At 37.5% G+C, this 15145-nt stretch overlaps 1 protein-coding gene across 32 annotated transcripts in view; it reads left to right on the top strand.

Annotated features, from left to right (window-relative positions):
- The window catches only part of EPB41 (erythrocyte membrane protein band 4.1), a 205563-nt gene that overhangs the window by 130913 nt on the left and 59505 nt on the right, over positions 1 to 15145 (top strand). For 25 of the 32 annotated variants that reach the window (XM_049711689.1, XM_049711648.1, XM_049711641.1 and 22 more), the window contains one exon: positions 13912 to 14120. In XM_049711689.1, the coding sequence (XP_049567646.1) occupies positions 13912 to 14120 (209 nt within the window). The remainder of the gene's footprint in view (positions 1 to 13911; positions 14121 to 15145) is intronic. The other 7 variants (XM_049711625.1, XM_049711683.1, XM_033422359.2 and 4 more) reach the window with 1 other exon arrangement.

Raw genomic sequence — 15145 nt, 5'->3', positions numbered from 1 at the left:
ATTAATCCTTTGTCCGTTGATTCGTTTGCAAGTATTTTCTCCTGTTCTGAGGGCTGTCTTTTCATCTTGTTTATGGTTTCCTTTGCTGTGCAAAAGCTTTTAAGTTTCATTATGTCCCATTTGTTTATTTTTGTTTTTATTTCCATTACTCTAGGAGGTGGATCAAAAACGACCTTGCTGTGATTTATGTCAGAGAGTGTTCTTCCTATGTTTTCCTCTAAGAATTTTATGGTGCCCGGTCTTACATTTAGGTCTCTAATTAATCCATTTTGAGTTTCTCTTTGTGTATGGTGTTAGGGAGTGTTCTAATTTCATTCTTTTACATGTAGCTGTCCAGTTTTCCCAGCACCACTTATTGAAGAGACTGTCTTTTCTCCACTGTATAGCCTTGCCTCCTTTGTCATAGATTAGTTGACCATAGGTGCATGGGTTTATCTCTGGGCTTTCTATCCTATTCCATTGATCTGTGTTTCTGTTTTTATGCCAGTACCGTATTGTCTTGATTACTGTAGCTTTATAGAATAGTCTGAAGTGAGGGAGTCTGATTCCTCCAGCTTCGTTTTTTCCCCTCAAGACTGCTTGGGCTATTTGGGGTCTTTTGTGTCTCCATACAAATTTTAAGATTTTTTGTTCTAGTTCCATAAAAAATGCTATTGGTAATTTGATAGGGATTGCATTGAATCTGTAGGGTGCTTTGGGTAGTATAGTCATTTTCACAATATTGATTCTTCCAATCCAAGAACGTGGTATATCTCTCCATCTGTTGGTATCATCTTTAATTTCTTTCATCAGTGTCTTATAGTTTTCTGCATACAGGTCTTTTTGTCTCCCTAGGTAGGTTTATTCCTAGGTATTTTATTCATTTCATTGCAATGGTAAATGGGAGTGTTTCCTTAATTTCTCTTTCAGATTTTTCAACATTAGTGTATAGGAATGCAAGAGATTTCTGTGCATTAATTTTGTATCCTGCAACTTTACCAAATTCATTGATTAGCTCTAGTAGTTTTCTGCTGGCATCTTTAGGATTCTCTATGTATAGTATCATATCATCTGCAAACAGTGACAGTTTTACTTCTTCTCTTCCAATTTGTATTCCTTTTATTTCTCTTTCTTCTCTGATTGCCGTGGCTAGGACCTCCAAAACTATGTTGAATAATAGTGGCGAGAGTGGACATCCTTGTCTTGTTCCTGATCTTAAAGGAAATGCTTTCAGTTTTTCACCATTGAGAATGATATTTGCTGTGGGTTTGTTGTATATGGCCTTTTTTATGTTGAGGTAGGTTCCCTTTATGCCCACTTTCTGGAGAGTTTTTTATTGTAAATGGGTGTGGAGTTTTGTCCAAAGCTTTTTCTGCATCTATTGAGATGACCATATGGTTTTTATTTTTCAATTTGTTACTATGGTGTATCACATTGATTTATTTGCATATAGAATCCTTGCATCCCTGAGATAAATCCCACTTGATCATGGTGTGTGATCCTTTTAATGTGTTGTTGGATTCTGTTTGCTAGTATTTTGTTGAGGATTTTTGCATTTATATTCATCAGTGATATTGGTCTGTAACTTTCTTTTTTTGTAGTATCTTTGGTTTTGGTATTAGGGTGATGGTGGCCTCATAGAATGAGTTTGGGAGTGTTCCTCCACAATTTTTTGGAAGAGTCTGAGAAGGATGGGTGTTAGAGCTTCTCTAAATGTTTGATAGAATTCAGCTGTGAAGCCATCTGGTCCTGGACTTTTGTTTGTTGGAATATTTTTAATCACAGTTTCAATTTCATTACTTGTGATTGGTCTGTTCATATTTTCTATTTCTTCCTGGTTCAGTCTGGGAAGGTTATGCCTTTCTAAGAATTTGTCCATTTCTTCCAGGTTGTCCATTTTATTGGCAGAGTTGCTTGTAGTAGTCTCTTAGGATGCTTTGTATTTCTGCGGTGTCTGTTGTAACTTCTCCTTTTTCACTTCTGATTTTATTGATTTGAGTCCTCTCCCTCTTTTTCTTGATGAGTCTGGCTAATGGTTTATCAATTTTGTTTATCTTCTGAAAGAAGCAGCTTTTAGTTTTATTGATCTTTGCTATTGTTTTCTTTATTTCTATTTCATTTGTTCCTTCAGGTGTAAGGTTAGATTATTTATTTGAGATTTTTCTTGTTTCTTGAGGTAGGCTTGTATAGCTATAAACTTCCTTCTTAGAACTGCTTTTGCTGCATCCCATAGGTTTTGGATCGTCGTGTTTTCATTGTCATTTGTCTCTAGGAACTTTTTGATTTCCTCTTTGATTTCTTCAGTGATCTCTTGGTTATTTAGCAAAGTATTGTTTAGCCTCAATGTGTTTGTGTTATTTACATTTTTTTCCCAGTAATTCATTTCTAATCTCACAGCATTGTGGTCAGAAAAGATGCTTGATATGATTTCAATTTTCTTAAATTTACTGAGGCTTGATTTGTGACCCAAGATGTGGTCTATCCTGGAGAATGTTCCGTGCACACCTGAGAAGAAAGTGTAATCTGTTTTTGGATGGAATGTCCTATAAATATCAATTAAATCTATCTAGTCTATTGTATCATTTAAAGCTTCTGTTTCCCTATTGATTTTCATTTTGGATGATCTGTCTATTGGTGTAAGTGAGGTGTTTAAGTTCCCCACTATTATTGTGTTACTGTCGATTTCCTCTTTTATAGCTGTTAGCAGTTGCCTTTTGTATTGAGGTGCTCCTATGTTGGGTGCATATATATTTATAATTGTTATATCTTCTTCTTGGATTGATCCCCTGATCATTATGTAGTGTCCTTCCTTGTCTCTTGTAACATTCTTTATTTTAAAGTCTATTTTATCTGATATGAGTATTGCTACTCCAGCTTTCTTTTGATTTCCATTTGCATGGAATATCTTTATCCATCCCCTCACTTTCAGTCTGAATGTGTCCCTAGGTCTGAAGTGGGTCTCTTATAGACAGCATATATATGGGTCTTGTGTTTGTATCCATTCAGCAAGCCTGTGTCTTTTGGTTGGAGCATTTAATCCATTCATGTTTAAGGTAGTTATCGATATGTATGTTCCTATGACCATTTTCTTAATTGTTTTGGGTTTGTTTTTGTAGGTCCTTTTCTTCTCTCGTGTTTCCCACTTAGAGAAGTTCCTTTAGCATTTGTTGTAGAGCTGGTTTGGTGGTGCTGAATTCTCTTAGCTTTTGCTTGTCTGTAAAGCATTTGATTTCTCCATCGAATCTGAATGAGATCCTTGCCAGGTAGAGTAATCTTGGTTGTAGGTTCTTCCCTTTCATCACTTTAAGTATATCATGCCACTCCCTTCTGGCTTGTAGAGTTTCTGTTGAGAAATCAGCTGTTAATCGTATGGGAGTTCCTGTGTATGCTATTTGTCATTTTTCCCCTGCTGCTTTAATAATTTTTCTTTGTCTTTAATATTTGCCAATTTGATTACTGTGTGTCTCGGTGTGTTTCTCCTTGGGTTTATCCTGTATGGGACTCTCTGCACTTCCTGGACTTGGGTGGCTATTTCCTTTCCCAAGTTAGGGACATTTTCAGCTATAATCTCTTGAAATATTTTCTGGTACTTTCTCTCTCTTCTCCTTCTGGGACCCCTATAATGTGAATATTGTTGCATTTAATGTTGTCCCAGAGGTCTCTTAGGCTGTCTTCATTTCTTTTCATTCTTTTTTCTTTATTCTGTTCCGCAGCAGTGAATTCCACCATTCTTCCTTCCAGGTCATTTATGTGTTCTTCTGCCTCAGTTATTCTGCTATTGATTCCTTCTAGTGTAGTGTTCTTTTCAGTTATTGTATTGTTCATCTCTGTTTGTTTGTTCTTTAATTCTTCTAGGTCTTTGTTAAACATTTCTTGCATCTTCTCGATCTTTGCCTCCATTCTTTTTCCAAGGTCCTGGATCATGTTCACTATCATTCTTCTGAATTCTTTTTCTGGAATGTTGCCTATCTCCACTTCATTTAGTTGTTTCTCTGGGGTTTTATCTTGTTCCTTCATCTGGAACATAGCCCTCTGCCTTTTCATCTTGTCTATCTTTCTGTGAATGTGGTTTTTGTTCCACAGGCTGCAGGATTGTAGTTCTTCTTGCTTCTGCTGTCTGCCCTCTCAGAAAAAGAATTTTGAAATAATTTATTCCAGCCATCTTATTTTATAGAAGTAGAGTGTGAAGCTTAAAAAAGTAATTTGTCCAAAGTTAACCTGGTTTTGTACTGCAAATTTAAGACAGAATTCACATTTTCTGATATCCAGATCAATCCCTTTTTCCTTGATTTATTCCATGATGCCTTCTTCCTATCTCTACAGTTTGAAAACTTTTTAAAGATGCATGATCTTAAGTGGTGTTGGTCTTGATAATTACCACAGTACTTGCTGCATTGTAAGTGCTTAACAAATAAATTTTGAAAATAAGATGATTATTTTTCTTATTTAGTTGAATGTGAGCACAATTTTTATGTTCCACACTTCCTATGTGATATTTTAAGTGCATTAGAATTTCCTGTTACAACTCTTGTCCCTCTGTTTAATTTCTCTGCTCGGAAGAAAAGTACTTAAAAAAAAAAATCTTCACTCAAATCCTGATGACTAATGAAGCTGAGTACCTTTCCATAGTTTATAGGCTATTTGCATATAATTATTTCTGAAGTGCCTATTCGGATCTTTTGCTCATATTTTTATTGAGTTGTCTGTCTTATTAATGTGTAGGGGTTCTTTATATATTCTTGTCTCACTCCCAGTCTTAGGGAGAAAGCATCAGTATTTCATCATTAAATGTGATGTTTGCTTTGGGTTTTATATAGCTACCTCTTATCAGATAAGGAAATATCTAAGAGTTTTTATCATGAATGAATGGTGACTTTTACCAAGTGTTTTCACTTCATTGGTGGATAGAATATGATTTTCTCCTTTTTTGAAAAAAAATTTAACTATTTATTTTTGGCCGTGTTGGGTCTTTGTTGCTTCGCGCAGGCTTTCTCTAGTTGCCGCAAGCAGGAGCTACTCTTTGTTGCGGTGCGTGGGCTTCTCATTGTGGTTGCTTCTCTTGTTGCAGAGCATGGGCTCTAGGCACGCGGGCTTCAGTAGTTTTGACACGTGGGCTCACGTTGTGGCTTGCGGGCTCTAGAGTGCAGGCTCAATAGTTGTGGCGCATGGGCTTAGTTGCTCCGTGGCATGTGGGATCTTCCCGGACCACGGCTCGAACCTGTGGCCCCTGCATTGGCAGGCGGATTCTTAACCACTGTGCCACCAGGGAAGTCCTATTTTTCTCCTTTCTTATGTTACGTGGTGGATTACATTGATTGACTTTCCATTGTTAAGCCTTCTTGGCATTCATGAAGTAGACTCAATTTGATCATAATATACTTTTCTTATGTCATTTTAGGCTTTTTGCAATGATTTTCATGAGAGAGAAAGGCCTGTAATTTTCCTTTCTTGTAATGTTGTCAGGTTTTAATATCAAGTTTATGCTGGCCTCATTAAATAAATTTGAGAAGGATTCCCTCTTTTTCTGTTCTCTGGAAGAGTTTTATGTAAGATTGGTATTATTTCTTCCTTAATGTTTGGAAGAATTCACCTATAAAGCCAGTTGATTCTAAAGATCCCTTTGTGAGAGGGTTCTTTACTTACAGAGTCAACGCCTTTATTAGAAAGGACTATTAAGATGTTCTAGTTCTTGGTAATTGTGTTTTTCTAGGAAATGTCCATTCCATCTAAAATTTCAAATTTATTGCCATAAAATTGTGTATCTTTTTAATATCTATAAGATCTCTAGTACTTTTATGTTCCTGATATTGGTAATTTGTGAACCTACTGCCCCCCCTTTTCTTTTTAAGAGTCTTGCTACAGATCTATTAATTTTATTACTCTTTCCAAAGAACCAACTTTTGGTTTTGTTTTCTTCATATATATATATATATATATATATAAAATTTTTTTTTTTTATTTTGCGGTACGCGGACCTCTCACTGTTGCGGCCTCTCCCATTGCAGAGCACAGGCTCCGGACGCGCAGGCTCAGCGGCCATGGCTCACGGGCCCAGCCGCTCCGCGGCACGTGGGATCCTCCCGGACCGGGGCACAAACCCGTGTCCCCTGCATCAGCAGGTGGACTCTCAACCACTGCGCCACCAGGGAAGCCCTCTTCTTATATATTTTTAATTTAATTTATGCCAGCTAGTATCTTTATTATTTTCCTTTTCCTTTTATTGAACTGTTCTTTTTCTAATTTCTTAAAAGGATACCCATTGATGTTTCTTTTTTTTTTTTTTTTTTTTTGTGGTACGCGGGCCTCTCACTGTTGTGGCCTCTCCCGTTGTGGAGCACAGGCTCCGGACGCGCAGGCTCAGCGGCCATGACTCACGGGCCCAGCCGCTCCGCGGCATGTGGGATCTTCCCGGACCGGGGCACGAAGCCGTGCCCCTGCGTTGGCAGGCAGACTCTCAACCACTGCACCACCGGGGAAGACCCCCATTGATGTTTCTTATTTCTTAACAACCTGACCTTAGAATTCAAGCGATTTGCCTAAGGTCACATAGTTAGTCAGTGACAGAGCTAGAAGTAGAATCTAGAACTGTTCTCCCAGTGCTGCGTTTTTTTATTCTTCACCATGATGACTTCTTTTTTTGTAGAAGAAGGAGAATGAAAGATGTCACTAGTCAGTATTCATTGAGCACTTAGTATGTTCCAGACACTGTTCTAAACATTTTACATATATTATCTTTTAATCATCTGAGTTGCATATAAACTGAGTAGGACAAATCTTTTGTAGTTCTGTTTTTAAGTGTCTTTTTTTTTTCTCTGTGTGCTGTCTTCTCAGTATAAGAACTGGAAACATTTCTATGGAAGCTGTTTTTCCCTCCTTTTCCTAGATCCTTTTCCATTCTTCTTAAAAGAGAGACTTTCCCCTATTAGTTCTCCCTCTTTTATTTTTTTTTTAATGAATATAGTCCTCTAAGCTAGAGATGGTGTATTAGGGAAACTTTAATAAGAAATGCTTTATAAGGGGCCTCATTTTAATGACCATTCCCTTTCTCTTTTCTATCTGGTGCTCAAAGCATCTGCTTCACCAGCTGAAGAACTAAAACTGGTTCCAATCCTAGTTCATACGATAAGAGGGGGAAGTCACAAGGATAAGCTAATAATGACGGCAAGGATTTTTCAGTTTATATTTTTGTTGCACTTTTTGCTTTTCAAACCATTTCCATATATTCCTCTTTGGTACCAACAACCTAGCAGACAAGAAACATTTAGGAATTCTTGTTTTACTCATGAGGAAACCGGGGTACAAGAAAAGTTATATAACTTCCTAGGATCACACAACCAAGCTGTTCATCCATCCAGTGAGTAGTGGTTGCAGTGATTCTTGCCAGGGGAATACATCCATATCATCTTTGGAGCTTTAAAACAAAACAAATACCTAGGCCTCACTCTTAGATACCACATCTGTCTGTGGTGGAACTGAGCATCAGCTGGGTTTTTTGTTTGTTTTTCAAGATCCGTAGATGATTCATGTGGGCCCTCTGATAATGGGATCACTGATCCACTGCATACCCATTGTACCTATACCGTACTAGCAGAAATTGTGCTAGTAAGTAACAGAGCTAGAACTAGAATTTAAGACTCCTTTTACACAATGTGATGGTTTTGAGTTTTACACTTCTCTGCTCTAATAAATAACTAAGTTTCTGTTGTTGTCAGATAAGAGCAACATAATACTGGAGTTAATTGGTCCACAAGATGATCACAACCAGCATTCTTCCTTGCCTAGACCTTCAATAATGGGAAATAATTGAATTTTTAAAGTTAAGTGTTCTCTATCTATGTATCAAAATCTTTTAATAGTTAACAAATGAATTCATGAAACTGAAAAACCAAAACATCTTAAAAAGTAACCATTACCTCCAACACTGAATATACTAAAAAGCATTGAATTATATAGTCTAAATGGGTGTGTTTTATGGCTCAATAGAGCTGTTTAAAAAGACAAGAACCAGTCAACTACCATGATTCTCTGGGGTGATCCATAGTTTTTATAGCCTTCTTATGGAGAAAAGGAAAGAAATTTGCCTCTCTCCATAGCTGCTAGGTGATATGTTTCACTTGAACTGCATTTCAATGTGTGCATTATTAGTTTTTGCCCAACATACTCTTGAAATAATATTAACCCATAAAAAAATACAAAGGCTTAGGTATGACATTAAAAGTTATTATATGTAGGATTTATAAAGTGATTTTATATCCACTGAGTATACCAACCATCCTGTAGAGTTCATATCTTCCACATTTTACAAATGATGCAACTTTCTGCCTCTGTTTCTAACTGCCGGTTTCTACACCTATACCTACTTTCCCACATATAGTACAGATTTCCAGGGCTAGAAATGCTGAAGACTTAAATTATTTGGCTCTGCAATATTAGTACTGGATTAAAACCAAATGCAAGTGGCAAAATAACACATGGTGAAAGCATGGGCTATGTTTCTATGATGCCAGGCAGAAACGAATTAATTCTTTGAGAGGAGGTGTGAATACACATGTATAATGATACTTTAACACAACTGTGAGCAAAATATTTTGTCACATTCCCCTGTGTTGTTAGATTTGGTCTGCCATCTGCCATTCTTGCGCTGACTGGCTTAGAGCACTCATGAGTAGCAGGGACTTGCAAGAGGCTACAGAGTGTTCATTGAAAGATAAGGTAGATCCTCGAGGGGGATGGGGGGCAGAAGGATTGGGAGTTTGGGATTAGCAGATACAGTCTAGTATATATAGGATGGATAAACAACAAAGTCCTACTGTATAGCATAGGGAACTATATTCAATATCCTGTGATAAACCATAATGGAAAATAATATGAAAAAGAATATATATATGGCTGAATCACTTTGCTATACAGCAGAAATTAACACAACATTGTAAATAAACTATACTTCAATAAAATATTTTAAAAAAGAAAAAAAAAGGAAAGATAAAGTAGATCCTTGTGTTTCTGTTGCTTTTCCTGTGTATCCTCTGAGGAGTTATTTCTTTCATTGGACATCATTACAGAATGTCAAGCATTTTTTTCTTGGTGTTGTGTATATGAAGTAGTTGTGAATTTCAATTTTTAATCTGTTCTGATTCATGGAATTCCTTTGTATGACCTAACTTTTACTGCTTATACATATAAATTTATCAGGAAAAGTTAAGTTCAGAATACTCAGTTTAAGAAGGCAGGAAAAGAATCAACATTGTGAAAATGACTATACTATCCAAAGCAATCTACAGATTCAGTGCAATCCTTATCAAACTACCACTGGCATTTTTCACAGAACTAGAACAAAAAATTTCACAATTTGTATGGAAAGACAAAAGACCCAGAATAGCCAAAGCAATCTTGAGAAAGAAAAACGGAGCTGGAGGAATCAGGCTCCCTGACTTCAGACTATAGTACAAAGCTACAGTAATCAAGACAGTATGGTACTGGCACAGAAACAGAAATATAGATCAATGGAACAGGATAGAAAGCCCAGAGATAAAGCCACGCACATATGGTCACCTTTTCTTTGATAAAGGAGGCAAGAATATACAGTGGAGAAAAGACAGCCTCTTCAATAAGTGGTGCTGGAAAAACCGGACAGCTACATGTAAAAGAATGAAATTAGAATGCTCCCTAACACCATACACAGAAATAAACTCAAAATGGATTAAAGACCTAAATGTAAGGGCAGACACTATAAAACTCTTAGAGGAAAACATAGGCAGAACCCTCTATGACATAAATCACAGCAAGATCCTTTTTGACCCACCTGCTAGAGAAATGGAAATAAAAACAAAAATAAACAAATGGGACATAATGAAACTTAAAAGCTTTTGCACAGCAAAGGAAACCATAAACAAGACGAAAAGACAACCCTCAGAATGGGAGAAAATATTTACAAATGAAGCAACTGACAAAGGATTAATCTCCAAAATTTACAAGCAGCTCATGCAGCTCAGTATCAAAAAAAACAAACAACCCAATCCAAAAATGTGAAGAAGACCTAAATAGACATTTCTCCAAAGAAGATATACAGATTGCCAACAAACACAGGAAAGAATGCTCAACATCATTAATCATTAGAGAAATGCAAATCAAAACTACAATGAGATATCATCTCACACCAGTCAGAATGGGCATCATCAAAAAATCTAGAAACAATAAATGCTGGAGAGGGTGTGGAGAAAAGGGAACCCCCTTGCACTGTTGGTGGGAATGTAAATTGATAAGCCACTATGGAGAACAGTATGGAGGTTCCTTAAAAAACTAAAAATAGAACTACCAAACGACCCAGCAATCCCACTACTGGGCATATACCCTGAGAAAACCATAATTCAAAAAGAGTCATGTACTACAATGTTCATTGCAGCTCTATTTACAATAGCCAGGACATGGAAGCAACCTAAGTGTCCATCGACAGATGAATGGATAAAGAAGATGTGGCACATATATACAATAGAATATTACTTGGCCATAAAAAGAAATGAAGTTGAGTTATTTGTAGTGAGGTGGATGGACCTAGAGTCTGTCATACAGAGTGAAGTCAGTCAGAAAGAGAAAAACAAATACCGTAAGCTAACACATATATATGGAATCTAAAAAAAAAAAAAAAAAATGGTCATGAAGAACCTAGGGGCAAGACAGGAATAAAGACGCAGACCTACTAGAGAATGGACTTGAGGATACGGGGAGGGAGGGGGAAGGGTAAGCTGGGACAAAGTGAGAGAGTGGCATGGACATAGATACACTACCAAACGTAAAATAGATAGCTGGTGGGAAGCAGCCGCATAGCACAGGTAGATCAGCTCGGTGCTTTGTGACCACCTAGAGGGGTGGGATAGGGAGGGTGGAAGGGAGGGAGACGCAAGAGGGAAGAGATATGGGGATATATGTATATGTATAACTGACTCACTTTGTTATAAAGCAGAAACTAATACACCACTGTAAAGCAATTATACTCCAATAAAGATGTTAAAAAAAAAAGGCAGGAAAGTGTGTAATAAAAATCATAAAGATTTCCATGTAAGATAATTAAAATTTAAAAGTCTCAGCACATGAAGGATAATGATCTGTTATCAGAAATATTAAATCATGTGGAAACACACTACATACCTAGACTTTGCCAGGTAAGTGAGGTCTTACTACGAAGTATGTCGATGTTTTCTTTTAGTTCCTGAAAGAATGAAGATAAAAATCATAAAAAGGGTATGAGTGATTGTTTTTAAGTGAGTGATCTGAAACTTAGATGCCCAGTAATCCAAACCAAAACAACTCTTAACTCTGTGAAAAGATAAAGCTTTTGTCATAAGCTTATATTGTATATTCCCTCTAAAACAGTCTGTATAGTCTATATACAGTCTTTGCCCTAAATCAGGGTTTCTTAACCTAGCAACCTTGTCCTGTACACACTAGAGCCAGTACCCCCTCCTACTTCACTCCTCAGTTGTGACAACCAAAAATGTCTCCAGACATTGCCAGATGTTCTCTGCGGTGTCAAAATCACCCCTGGTTTAGAACTGCTGCCCTAAATATATTAGAGAATAGGAACAATAATGCAAATTGATAAGACTCTGGAAGAGGATAGGGTAGAACTCAAAGGGTTGTTTTGGTTTTTTTAAGGACTAAAGGCCAAAGGTTTTGAATTTTATTTCATTTTTTTAATTAATATTTTTGGAGTATAGTTGATTACAATGTTGTGTTAGTTTCTGCTGTGTAGCAAAGTGAATCAATTATACATAATCATATATCCACTCTTTTTTAGATTCTTTTCCCATATAGGTCATTATAGAGTATTGAGTAAAGTTCCCTGTGCTATCCAGTAGGTTCTTATTAGTTATCTGTTTTATATGTAGTAGTGTGTATATGCCAATCCTAATCTCCCAATTTATCCCTCCCCGTCCCTTTCCTCCTTGGTAACCATAAATTTGTTTTCTACATTTGTGACTCGATTTCTGTTTTGTAAATAAGTTCATTTGTACCATTTTTTTAGATTCCACATATAAGTTATATCCTATGATATTTGTCTTTCTCTGTTTGACTTCACTCAGTACAACAATCACTAGGTCCATTGATGTTGCTGCAAATGGCATTATTTTGTTCTTTTTTATGGCCGAGTAATATTCCACTGTATATATGTACCACATCTTCTTTATCTGTTCATCCGTCAATGGACACTTAGGTTGCCTCCATGTCCTGGCTATTGTAAATAGTGCTGCAGTGAACATTGGGGTGCATGTGTCTTTTCAAATTATGGTTTTCTCCAGATATATGCCCAGGAGTGGGATTGTTGGATCATATGGTAGCTCTATTTTTAGTTTTTTAAGGAACCTCCATACTGTTCTGTATGTTAGTGGCTGTACCAATTTACATTGCCACCAACAGTGTAGGAGGGTTCCCTTTTCTCTACATCCTTTCCAACATTTATTGTTTGTAGTGTTTTTTTTTTTTTTTTTGCGGTACGCGGGCCTCTCACTGTTGTGACTTCTCCCCTTGCGGAGCACAGGCTCCAGATGCGCGGGCTCAGCGGCCATGGCTCACGGGCCCAGCTGCTCCGCGGTATGTGGGATCTTCCCGGACCGGGGCACGAACCCGCGTCTCCTGCATCGGCAGGCGGACTCTCAACCACTGCGCCACCAGGAAAGCCCTGTAGATTTTTTTGATGATGGCCGTTCTGACCAGTGTGAGGTAATACCTCATTGTAGTTTTTTTTTGTTTGTTTGTTTGTTTTGTGGTACACGGGCCTCTCACTGTTGTGGCCTCTCCCGTTGCGGAGCACAGGCTCCGGACGCGCAGGCTCAGCGGCCATGGCTCACGGGCCCAGCCGCTCCGCGGCATGTGGGATCTTCCCGGACCGGGGCGTGAACCCGCGTCCCCTGCATCGGAAGGCGGACTCTCAACCACTGCGCCACCAGGGAAGCCCGGGTTGTTTGGGGTTTTTTTGATATTGAGCTGCATGAACTTTTATATATTTTAGAAATTAATCCCTCGTCAGTCACTTTGTTTGCAAATATTTTCTCGCATTCTGTGGGTTGTCTTTTCATTTTGTTTATAGTTTCCTTTGCTGTGCAAAAGCTTTTAAGTTTCATTACGTCCCATTTGTTTATTTTTGTTTTTATTTTCATTAGGAGGTGGATCAAAAAAGATCTTGTTGCAATTTATGTCAGAGAGTGTTCTGCAAATGGATTAAATGCCCCAACCAAAGGACATAGAATGGCTGAATGGATTGAATTTTATTTTTTAATCAAACAATTAAAAAGGAAAGTGTCTGATTCAAAGATTTGCCCTTAAGCTTAAAGAAGCATCAAAATATGTACATGTCTTATAAGAAGATTCCTTTATCAAGCTATTTTGTAATCATTCTGAGGAGGCTTAGCAGAAGAAATCAGACTTAATCCTTTTTCCTAGAATATATTTTTAGGTTCCTGAAACCACCTATAAATAAATGGATCTTTATTTCAAAAGGCCTTCATAGAAGAAATCAGACTTAATTAACCCATTTTTTCCTTCATAGACTACCTTGCAGGTTCTTGAAACTAATAGATTACAAGGTTAAACAATCTTGCCAACTTTTTAATAAAATGAGTTTTCCATTTTTTTTTTCATATATTTCTGTGTCCACGTCCACCCCCCTCCCGCCTCCTGTCCCACCCTTTATGGAACATTATCGTCAGGACATTTTAGCTTTTCTGTTAGGGTAATTTTAGCTTTCTTATTGCCATTATTGCCATCAGTTACCTGCCAGAGCACTAATAATTTATTTTTTACCTTCTGTATGGTAGCCCACTGGACACTGTACCACTCGTATGTGTCCTGGAGTCACAGTTATTTCACCTGGTGGCTGTGAAGTAGTACAGTGACTCTTGCCTTCACTTATCCTTCACTTGTGCCTTTTTCACGTAGCAGCAGCCGTTGATTCAGCAGACCGAAGTCCTCGGCCCACCTCTGCACCGGCCATTGCTCAGAGTCAGGCCGCAGAAGGCAGCGTCCCAGGTGCACCTGTTAAAAAAGCAGTGGTTTCTAAAACACCGAAGGAAACAGTGCAGGTTGAAGTGAAAAAGGAAGAAGTCCCACCTGAGCAACCTGAGCCAGAGCTCACAGAAGTGTGGAAGGTATGTCATAAGCCCAGATGTCTAGCTAATTCACTTTTTGGTTCAGAGGTGTTGACTCCTTGACCAGGAAGATTCTCAAAGCACCGTTTTTTGTCGGATCCTAACAAAGTTATTTCTTCCTCACTCTTTCGGAAAGAAGATATCTCCCATTAACCTGTAAAATATTTTCATAGAATTATGTCATGAAGTACTTGTAAGCTATCCCAGTTTTCTGGTGACCCACAGCTTTACCCAACTTAAATCTTAAAAAATGAGTCTGTAGAACACACCAGAACTGTGATCATCTGTTTTTAAAAATAATTTTTACTCATCCAGAAGGAATTTCCACATTCCTTTTTAAGAGTAAGCTCTGCTAGTATGAGTAAAATATAATTTGATTTCCTAAAATGGATATATGTGTAACATACCCAAAGAATATCCAGATATTATATAAAGCACATCTATATGGTTGTTCAAATCTTAAGAAACTTTACACAAAGGGGAAGATCCATTATGTAGGGGAGGTTATGCTACTGGGTTGTTTACAGTTCTGAGTTGATTGTACCCACAGTCACGGAACTTTGTTGAAACATCACCAATTTAATTAGTAGATTTCCCAGGAGTAACAGTATCTGGACTGATCTTTTATATGTTGATAAGCTTTTTAAAATACATTTAAACAGTGATGGAGTTGAGCTGTCAGTTCAGATTTATTGAAGTAAATACGAGTCTCACTGTTGACAACAGGAATTAATAGAAGCAGTCTTTATAAGAAAAATTACATTTTTATATGTCTGTTAAGGAATTTAAAACCATATAAGACCTTGGGAAGTGCTCTCCCCTTGGCAGATGGATTAATCCTGTTCTTTTGGAGCCAGTTCAATATCTAGTTTACCTATAGAGCAGTGGCCAATCTGGCTCTGTTTTGACTGTATTAAAAAAAAAACAAAACTATTCAATATGACATATAGTTTTTATGGTCCTTTGAGACCAACTTGAATCCAGAGTGAATGGTAGGTGTTTGCATTTTTGTATCTAGCCAAATG

Source organism: Orcinus orca, chromosome 1 (assembly GCF_937001465.1).
Source record: "Orcinus orca chromosome 1, mOrcOrc1.1, whole genome shotgun sequence".
In the NCBI taxonomy this organism is placed as follows: Eukaryota; Metazoa; Chordata; class Mammalia; order Artiodactyla; family Delphinidae; genus Orcinus; species Orcinus orca.
Note: the sequence above shows the minus strand (reverse complement) of the source record. Positions and strands in the feature narration are given on the sequence as shown.